At 31.6% G+C, this 11,210-nt stretch overlaps 1 protein-coding gene across 1 annotated transcript in view; it reads right to left on the bottom strand.

The window, feature by feature from the left end:
• LOC149135373 (uncharacterized) overlaps window positions 1–7,478 on the bottom strand; it is an 8,205-nt gene extending 727 nt beyond the window's left edge. Inside the window, exons 1-5 of the mRNA XM_089354413.1 lie at window positions 6,546–7,478; window positions 4,378–4,535; window positions 3,419–3,553; window positions 3,056–3,286; window positions 1–593 (exon numbers count right to left, since the gene is read on the bottom strand). The exon at window positions 1–593 is cut by the window's left edge and continues 727 nt beyond it. Of these exons, the coding sequence (XP_089210539.1) occupies window positions 435–593; window positions 3,056–3,286; window positions 3,419–3,553; window positions 4,378–4,535; window positions 6,546–6,648 (786 nt within the window). The 5' untranslated portion in view covers window positions 6,649–7,478 and the 3' untranslated portion in view covers window positions 1–434. The remainder of the gene's footprint in view (window positions 594–3,055; window positions 3,287–3,418; window positions 3,554–4,377; window positions 4,536–6,545) is intronic.
• Between the last annotated feature and the right edge of the window lie 3,732 nt (window positions 7,479–11,210).

Here is an 11,210-nt window from a genome sequence, read left to right as displayed (position 1 = left end):
ATTTTCAAATGCGTATCTATGAACGTAATTGTAAATTGAAACATAGCCTTATTTTTGTTCCATTCTAAATCTGTCCGACGGATGGTAATGTGAAACTCTTGAGTAACAGTTTTTGTATATATTTATTTATATATATATATTGATTGATATGTAACATTCTCATTGGCGTAATGCCAACAGCATCGTTGTGAGACGATATTAAATATAGATATTTATTAAATAACGTAGAAATATATATTATTTTCGATTATAAACTTAATAAGAAAATAGATGAAAAAAATTAATGAAAATATTGTTATTTAACGATTAATATAATCGTCGATATGATTATTAAGTGGTGAAGCTAAAACACTTCTACACATTTGAAACGATACACTTGTATCTGATTTTTCTCTTACTGAGATTGGTCCTACACATATTATAACAGGAATTAATTACACAAAGGATTGTAGAGTATTTTGAATGTGGTTTATATTTTCATACAGAGTATGGAGTGTAACTATGGTAAACCATCGCTGCTGGATTATTGGCACATCGTCTGGTAGCAAAAGACTGTCATCCACTTCGACATTTCGTTTGATGTTTGAAAATATCTGAAATATATGAAAAAAACCTTGTAAGTTAGGGATAAACATTAATTGATATTAACATACACATAGGCATACACACGACGTGCACGCAAACACTCACTCACACACACACACACACACACACACACACACACACACACTCACTCACACTCACTCATACACACACACATACACGCAGATGGAAGAGATACAAACATGGCAAATTAAACTATTTCACCTTAGATTCAATACTATAGAGACATTTATACACACAGACTGTGTATCACATTTGCTAATACTAATAATGTACACACATGTTATATATGAAATTTATTACTAACAATAATTATATAAACACATATATGCACACACATATATTATATATAACATTTTGATAGACTAAGCTATATTGTTAAATTTGAAAGGTTCAAAATTATTCTAATTGTAGTAATTACTTGAAATAATTAAACATTCTAATGAGATGAGTAGAGTGTAAAGTATATGTGTATGTGTGTGTGTGTGTGTGTGTGTGTGTGTGTGTTTATATATATATCATAATAGTGATTATGAACATAAATACTTTACAGTATCTCACATGGACTTTGCCTTTCATCTTTACGAGATCGATGAAATAAATACCAGTGAAACATTGCGGTCGATGTAATCAGCCACTAAGGAACATGCTCAAGCGATTAAGGTCAAACAACTGAATAGCAAATCTGTGGTATTGAGCAGAATATTTGCTGTAGCCTATCTTTTATACTTATTATTATTATCATGTATTATTATCATCATCATCATCCTCTTCTTCCTCCTCCTCCTCCTCCTCCTCCTCCTCCTCCTCCTTCTCATCATCATCATCATCATCATCATCATCATTAGGGTGGCAAGCTGGCAGAAACGTTAGAACGCCGGGCGAAATGCTTAGCGGTATTTCGTCTGTCTTTACATTCTGAGTTCAAATTCCGCCCAGGTCGACTTTGCCTTTTATTCTTTCGGGTTTGATAAATTGAGAGCCAACTGTGTAATCGACTGCCCCCATCTCCCCCAAATCTCAAGCCTTGTGCTTATAGTAGAAAGGATCATTATTATTATTATTATTATTATTATTATTATTATTATTATTATTATTATTATTATATTTAAGGAGTGACGTTACTCCTCCCGAAAGTAAAGAAACAATACAGAAGAGTGCGACTGTTATTGAATGAACAATATTCCGACACTTCGTGTGTCTTCCACAAGTTCAAAATAAACATCTCGATCTCTTCATTTTGGCAATATTTAAGGATTGAGATGTTTATTTTGAACTTGTGGAAGATACACAAGATGTCGAAATATTGTTCATTCAATAACAGCCGCACTCTTCTTATTTATTATTATTATTATTATTATTATTATTATTATTGGTGGTTGTGGTGGTGGTGGTGGTGGTGGTGGTGGCGGTGGTTTACGGTGGTGGTAGTGGTGGTTGTTGTCGTTGTTGTTGTTGTATTTGTTGTTGTTGTTGTTGGTGGTGGTGGTGGTGGTGGTGGTGATGGTTAGAGTGTTGCACTTACGATCTAGCGATCTTCGTTTCAAATCCTAGACCGAGTGGTGTGTTTGGCGTTCATGAGCAAACCAGTCGTCTTATTCTGCTCAGCTCCAACGACCGATGCGCGGTACACCGTCCACCTGTTCAGGCAACGTTGATTTGATGGAGGAGGGAGCGAGCTAATGTACAGCACATACATTTGATCGTTAGAAACAAATCGTTTGTGCAGATCGTTCGGCAAAAAGCTGAACGCCCCTATGTCATCATCGACGGGCGAGTCCATCATCGTACACATCGTCGGTGTCGTCGTCACCATAGCCATCGTCAGTGCCATTGCATGAATGTTCATTTAGAATAATATACCACGATATCATAATTCTTACCGGTAAATCCAGAAAAAGTATCGTATCAACCAAGTAAGAAAGCGTTTGTTTCAAGTAACAATAAAATAAGCCATCAGATGTGGGAGTGAGTTTAGAACAGGCAGCGGGATAATGACACTGTGTCTGTATACATTTGGCAGGAGCACATAGCCTGTCAACTTAAAAGCGCCATATAACTGACGAAATAGCGGATGGCGTAACCTGATTATCTTCTGCAAGTAATACTTTACGACAGAAATCTTAGGAAAAAAAAAACGCTGAAGAGATTTAAGTTGTAATCGTATGGTAGATAAGAAACGCAAGAATGCTTTGAAATGATTTTATATTTCTCCAAAGGAATCTAGAGAATAGAACCATTGATCTTTGGCAACAGTTTCTTTAAAGAAACTGACCATATCTTTCAAGATCAATTCTACGAATAATATCTGAAATATTTCGATAAACATGAGAATTGTTTAGTGCCATCATATTGAACAGAGAATTCATCTACATCAATTTTACGTGAGGAAATAAAAGAGAAATCGCGTGAATATTCATCCAGAAAGAAAGATTACGAAAATAATTCTTACCGGTGAATCCAGAAAAAGTATCGTATCAACCAAGTAAGAAAGCGTTTGTTTCAAGTAACAATAAAATAAGCCATCAGATGTGGGAGTGAGTTTAGAACAGGCAGCGGGATAATGACACTGTGTCTGTATACGTTTGGCAGGGGCACACAGCTGGTCATATTCTTTTTTCGTCTGATTCTCCAACACAGTAACATATTGACTGAGGGTTGCAGACATATTGGATAGAGCAATCTGTAATAAAGAATTGTGAGAAGCTTGAATATTATTCGACATTGATTAAGATTTCTTGCAAAATATAGAATCGAGTTTAGAGAGAAAGTGTATAAATATTTCAAGAAAATTTGTTTGATAATACGTCCATACCTTGAATAAGTCTGTCTGCGCGATGGTGATACTGTCTTGAATGTAGAGCTGAGGGAATGTAAGTCCCGTCTGGTTGAGTAGCACTTTAATAAAGTGAGGACAGCTTACCGCAGATGCCAATGGAGTGTTGTGGCACTGTAGAAGAAAACGTGACAAATTATGAGTCTAAGATTTGGACAAATAGGATTAGAAAACAATGGAGTAGAAGTCCATTCACACTAAAGTAATCATTGTAAATATGGATCTTAATGAGAACTTTATCAATTAATATGTGGGAAGTATGTTTAGTAATATATTATTGGAGTGGAATAACAAGAGGTGATAATAATAATAATAATAATAATAATAATAATAATAATAATAATAATAATAATAATAATAATAATGATGATGATGATGATGATGATGATGTGTGATGATGATGATATGATAATAATAATAATAATAATAATAATAATAATAATAATAATAATAATAATAATAACAGTTGAAATATGTGACAAACATTTCAACTAAACTAAATTGTGATTAGACGTACTGCTTAGCGCAATTACTCCTACATTTTTCTCGAACGGGGCAATCTACTATCGCAAATCAGCCACCAATGTGTTGGCTGAATTATATATAAAACTAAGATCTTTATCAGTTCGTTCAGGACTGCCCCTCCTCGGTACATCTGATCGACAAGTGTTAATAAACTCGAAACGTCAATATCTGAGATTCCTGGGAAAGGGCTACACTGAACGAATGGAGTGTTTTCACACCTTTTTACCATAAGAGAGATATTTTCTCCGCGGTAACTGCAGTGCATTTGCCTTTAGCAGTTGAAATATGTGACAAACATATTTCAACTAACCTAAATTGTAAATAATGATGATGATGATGATGATGATGATGATGATACTAATAATAATAATAATAATAATAATAATAAATGAAGAAATAAAGTGTAAACTTACAAAGGTGTGTAAAGTAGTATTCACAGCTATTGAGGCCATGCGAGCCGTGTCCAGCTGAACTTTTATATTACTAATTGGTATCTGTGTGGGTTTTATGGACGCTCCATGGATGAATGAAGTCCAGACTGAGACACATAGGACCAATATATATTGCCAGTCTACGCGAAAATAAAAAAAATAATACCATTAAGGAACATGTAGAAGGAAACGGAGACATTCAAGGAATTGTTATTATTAAAAAGAAATAACTGGTTAAGTCCTTGTTAATTTTCACGGGTAGTAAACAATGAGCTGAACGTTTTGGAACTCAATAAACGAAATTCACAAATATTTCATATAGTTCCACTAAATATAAACAATAATTTCTTGTGTAGTGTGTTATAGAGAAGTGAATAGATATTTTGATGAGTGGAAGAAGTGTTTTAAGTATTTTGTTGTGTTTTGTTCTACCATAGGAAATGAGTGCGATGATTAATAGAAATAAAAAAAACCGCACTGCGATGGTAAAAATAGAAATATTCAATTCACAAAATTCCTGTCCATCATACATGTGAAGATATCTCTTTGTCTGTCTGTCTGTATCTCTCTCTCTCTCTCTCTCTATGTATATGTATAAATATATATATATATATATATATATACTACAAATGATATATGAGCATATGCATATATACATACATGAATGTACATACCTACATCTACATGTATATATAGATGCATATCCGGGTACAGGACGTCAGAAAAAGGAACAGGAACATAAAGCACAAAAACGGACTTTGTTTACAGACAACAGAACGAACACAATAGGAAAACAGACGAGCCACTTATGGAACTTTTCCTTCATCAGCTGCCTCTATTCTAAACTATATATATATATATATATATATATATATGTGTGTGTGTGTGTGTGTGTGTGTGTGTGTGTGTGTGTGTGTGTGTGTGTGTGTGTGTGTGTGAGTTTATTATTTAACTCCTTTACTAGTTACAGTCATTTGACTGCGGTCATGCTGGAGCACCACCTTACAGTGTTTTAGTCGAAGAAATCGGTCCCAGACCTTATTGTTTCTAAGTATAGTAGTTTTCCCATCGGTTTCTTTTGAAGAACATCGCTAAATTACACCAACACACCAATATCGGTAGTCTCACGATGGCTGGGGAACAAATACGGGCCCATACACACACACACACACACACACACACACACACACACATTACTTGTGAAGGTTATTCAATAGGAATTAGAGCCAGCACTGTTTTTGGTTATGACGTTTCGTGTCCGAGACGTCGGATATAAAAGATAACGAGATCGAAGGGCGAAAATGAGTAATGGGCGGTGGGCGATGGACGCCCATTAACCATTTTTCATCTTGGATGTCATTGCTTGTTTATATCTGATGTCTCGGATACGAAACGTCGTAACCAAAATCAGTGCTGGCTCGGATTTCTCTAGAATATCTGTCGAGGTAACCTTACAAAGTGCCACAAAATCGCACTGCTAACACAGTAGAACGGGGTATTAACTTTTAAGAAAGTTTAGTAAATTTTATAGTATGCTATGATTGCATAACGAAATACCGCGTATCTGCAGATCATTAACACACACACACACACACACGCACACGCACACTCAAATATATATATATGGTGAGAATTTACAAAAAAAAAACAACAAAAAAACAAATAGATGTATTAGTTTAACGCCCGGGAAGTGAGAAAGTCTTTTACGTTTCGAGCCTACGCTAGCGATCTATCATGGCGAAATATATATATATATATATATATATATATATATGTATGTATGTATGTATAGGGAGAATTCATAAAAAAAAACAAAAGATAAAGACAGGTGGTGTAGAAAACAAAGTGATGTATTAGTATAACGATCGGGAATTGAAAAAGTCTTTGACGTTTCGAGCATACGCTCTTCCACAGAATGTATATAGATGTATACATATGCATGTATGTATGCATGTATATATGTATATATATGCATGTATGTGTGGAGATGTATGCATGTATGTAGGTATCTATATCTATATATATATGTGTGTGTGTGTGTGTGTGTGTGTGTGTGTGTGTGTGTGTGTGTGTGTGTGTGTGTCTGTACATATGTATGTAATGTAGTTATGGATGTACGTACGTTATTCAATAGAAAACACTATACTCACATTTGAACATTTTCTGATATTTTGTTATGAAAATAAACTTGTTAAGTAAAGTTACGAGAGCCTTTATAAGTACGTCCACACACGTTGCTAACATTGAATTCATCTAATAATTCAAATACACTCTCTCTCTCATATAAATACACTTCGGTAGTTACATGTGGGGAAATCCTGTAGCAATGCAATCACAACTTCCTACATTTAATATGGGAATTTACATAAATTTGGAAGTAGATTAGTTTCAATTTTGATAGCAGATGTTCGTTTTATTTCCAATATCTCGTCAACTATGAATAAATATCTTTTAAGGATTTGGAAAGGGGCAGAGTGATAAATAACGATATATTAAGGGTTGGAAGGCGGAGAATGAAAAAAGATAACTTATTTTTTAATCTCTAGTTATCTCTACAGATATTTTATAGAAATTTGAGCCAGCACGGATTTTTGTTCCACCGTTTCGTATACGAGACGTCGGATGTAAACAAACAATAAGATGGAAGGTGAAAATAGGTTAATGGACGCCCCTCACACATTACTCAGCTTTTCTCTTCGATCTTTTATATCTGACGTCTCGAATACGAAACGTCGTAAACAAAATCAGTGGTGGCTTCAATTTCTATACTATATCTGTAGAGATAACCTTACCAAGTACTATAAATCGCACTGCTAACACAGTCGAACGGGGTATTGACTTTTGAGAAACTTTAACAATCTTTATAGTATGTTATGATTGCATAACGAAACACCGCGTACCTACAGGCTATTAACACATAAACACAGACACACAGACACACAGACACACAGACACACACACACACACACACACACACACACACACACACACACACACACACAAACACAAGCATTTATAATTGGAATGAATAAATGAAACTGAATATTAAGTATATATGGCGTTTTGAATCACCGTCGCGTGACTTTTGGCCAAACATACATATATATAGGAAGATATATATAGGAATATGTATATATACATATATATATATATATATATATATATATATATATATATATATATATATATATATATATATATATATATATATATATATATATATATATATATATATATTTGTATGCATATATATGTATATGTATATGTATACACACACACACACATATATATATATATATAGGTGAGAAAGTTGGTATGTGAAAGCACGTGGTTGGATGTATAAAGATAAGTGTGAGAAAACTACAGAAGGCTTGTGTTACATGGTTAAAGTATATATTTAAATTATGTCAGAAAAATGTTATAAAATCTTTTTGGTATATAAACATTATATTTTGAGAAAATTTCTCAAAATACAATGTTTATATACCAAAAAGATTTTATAACATTTTTCTGACATAATTTAAATATATAGTTTAACCATGTAACACAAGCCTTCTGTAGTTTTTTCACTCTTATTATCTTTTATATATATATATATATATATATATATATATATATATATATATATATATATATATAAATCTATATATATATTCTATGTATATATACATATATATATATATAAATATACATATGAACATATGATGCATATATATATATATATATATATATATATATATACATACATAAATATATATACACACACATATATATATATCTATATATATGCACATAGATATATGTATATACGTACATACATAATATATAATATAGAATAATATATCAATAATATTATATATATATATATGTATACATATATACATATACATCCGTATACATTCTCTGCTTCTTCGAAGGAATCTAATGCTTTTAGTTTCTCCTTAGGGCTGGCCAGATTGGAGCAATCCCAAGTATAACCAGTCGAAATTGCAGAGATAATCTGGAACTCGACCGAGGAAAGAAAACTCCGAGTGACCCGTCCTTGTTTTCTTTGCATCGTCTGTCTGGATGTTTTGATGTCACCTTTTTTGTATCACCTAACTGTCTGGATATTTTGCTTTCTTGTCCCATTTTTATTTTTTAATATATATATATACATATACATACACACACACACACACACACACACATATATATATATATATATATATATATATATATATATATATATATATACATATATATATATACATATATTTATATACATATATGTGTATATGTATATATACATACATATATATATATATATATATATATATATGCATACATGTATAAATTTGTATGTATGCACACACACACACACACACACACACACACACACACACACACACACACACACACACACACACACACACACACACACACACACACACACATATATATATATATATATATATATATATATACATACATATATATACATATATATACACGTTGCCGAAGCCTCATACATCGAAACCGACGGGAGAGTGCTTCATATACATGAATATGTATGTATGTATTTACGGATCGATGGATGGATGAATAGATATATGTGTGTGTGTGTGTGTATGTGGGTGGGTGTGTCCGTACGTATGCATGGATGTATGTATGCATGTTATTTAAGACAAAAAAACTATACTCACATTTGAGCATTTTCTGATATTTTGTTATGAAAATAAACGTAAGTAAAGTTACGAGAGTTTTTATAAGTACGTCCACACACGTTGCTAACATTGAATTCCTCTAATAATTCAAATACACACTCTCTCTCATATAAATACACTTCGGTAGTTAGATGTGGGAAAATCCTGTAGCAAAGCAATCACAAGTTTTCTACTTTCTCCATTCAATATGGGAATTTACATAAATTTAGAAAAAGTTTAGTTTCACTTTTGATTGCTGATGTTCGTTTTATTTCTAATATCTTGTGAACGATGTATAAACATCTATTAAGTGTTTGGAAAGGGACAGAGTGATACATAACTATTTATTAATGGTTGGAAGGCGGAAAATGAAGAAAGATAACTTATCTTTTTGTGTCTAGTTATCTCTACAAATATTCCATAGAGAGTATAGCCAGCACGGATTTTTGTTCCGACGTTTCGTATCCGCGACGCCGGATGGAAACAAATAATGAGATGGAAGATGTAAAAAGGTTAATAGACGCCCATCGCTCACTACACTTATTTTCTCTTCGATCTTTTAATAGAGACGTCTCGAATACGAAACGTCGTAAGAAAAATCATTTCTATAAATCGAACACTGCTAACACTGTAGAACGGGGTATTAACTTTTAAGAACGTTTAGCAAACATTATAGTAAGTTATGGCTGCAAAACAAGACGTCGCATCGCTGCATGTTATTAACACATACACATACGCACGCACACACACACACACACACACACACACACACACACACACACACACACACACACACACACACACACACACACATGTATATAATATTATTTTATATTATACTATTGATACGTTATTTTATATTATTCATAACATATATAGGCATATATGATTTACATGAATTTATATGTAAAAACAGATTAACATTAAACTGAAGGATTGCTCAATAGTTTTTAGTTGAGAAATTATATGTATGAAGAGGGGAAACGTTGACAGTACCTTCGGAGCTTTAGCAAGCTGGACGAAAGATTAGTGTCTGCGAATCTTTCGCATGCAAAATGTAATCAGTGTTTGTGCGTGTGTGTATGTGTGTGCGTGTATGTGTGTGTGTAGATAGATATATGTATATATATATATATATATATATATATACATATATATATTTATACATGTATACATTTACATATAGCTATATATATATATATATATATATATATATATATATATAAAGTTGACTAGTAAAGTGGACATTTAATATGCTAGAATAGACCTGGTCAACTTTATATATATAAAAATATACCTTAATCCACTAAGATCTCAGATATTTTTTCTGAATCTCTGGGATTCTTTCAATGTGCTAGCTTCCTGGTAATAAATCGATATTAATTAATATCTGATTTTTACCCTATGTTTTAATATATATATATATATATATATATATATATTTATATATGTATATATATATATATATATATATATATATATATATATATATATATATATATATACATATATACATATTTATAAGTACATATATTCATATATATACACATGTATATATATATACATATATTTATATACATATATATATATGTATGTGTATATATATATATATATATATATATATATATATATATATATATATATATATATATATATATATATATATATATATATATATATATATATATATATATATATATATATATATATATATATATATATATACATACATATATTTATATATTCATGTATCTATATATATATGCATATATATATATACATTGCCGGAGCCTAATACGTCGAAACAGATGGCAGGTCCATTATATACATACATACATACATGCATATATATATATATATATATATATATATATATATATATATAAGTATATGTATGTATGCACTTATGTGTGTGTCTGTGTGTGTGTCTATACATATGTATGTAATGTAGTTATGGATGTATGTACATTATCCAATAAAAAATACTATACTCACATTTGAACATTTTCTGATATTTTGTTATGAAAATAAACTTGTTAAGTAAAGTTACGAGAGCCTTTATAAGTACGTCCACACACGTCGCTAACATTGAATTCATTTAATTATTCAAATACACTCTCTCTCATATAA

The sequence above is a fragment of the Octopus bimaculoides genome, chromosome 6 (genome assembly GCF_046866305.1).
Source record: "Octopus bimaculoides isolate indiv1 chromosome 6, ASM4686630v1, whole genome shotgun sequence".
Classification (NCBI taxonomy): Eukaryota; Metazoa; Mollusca; class Cephalopoda; order Octopoda; family Octopodidae; genus Octopus; species Octopus bimaculoides.
Note: the sequence above shows the minus strand (reverse complement) of the source record. Positions and strands in the feature narration are given on the sequence as shown.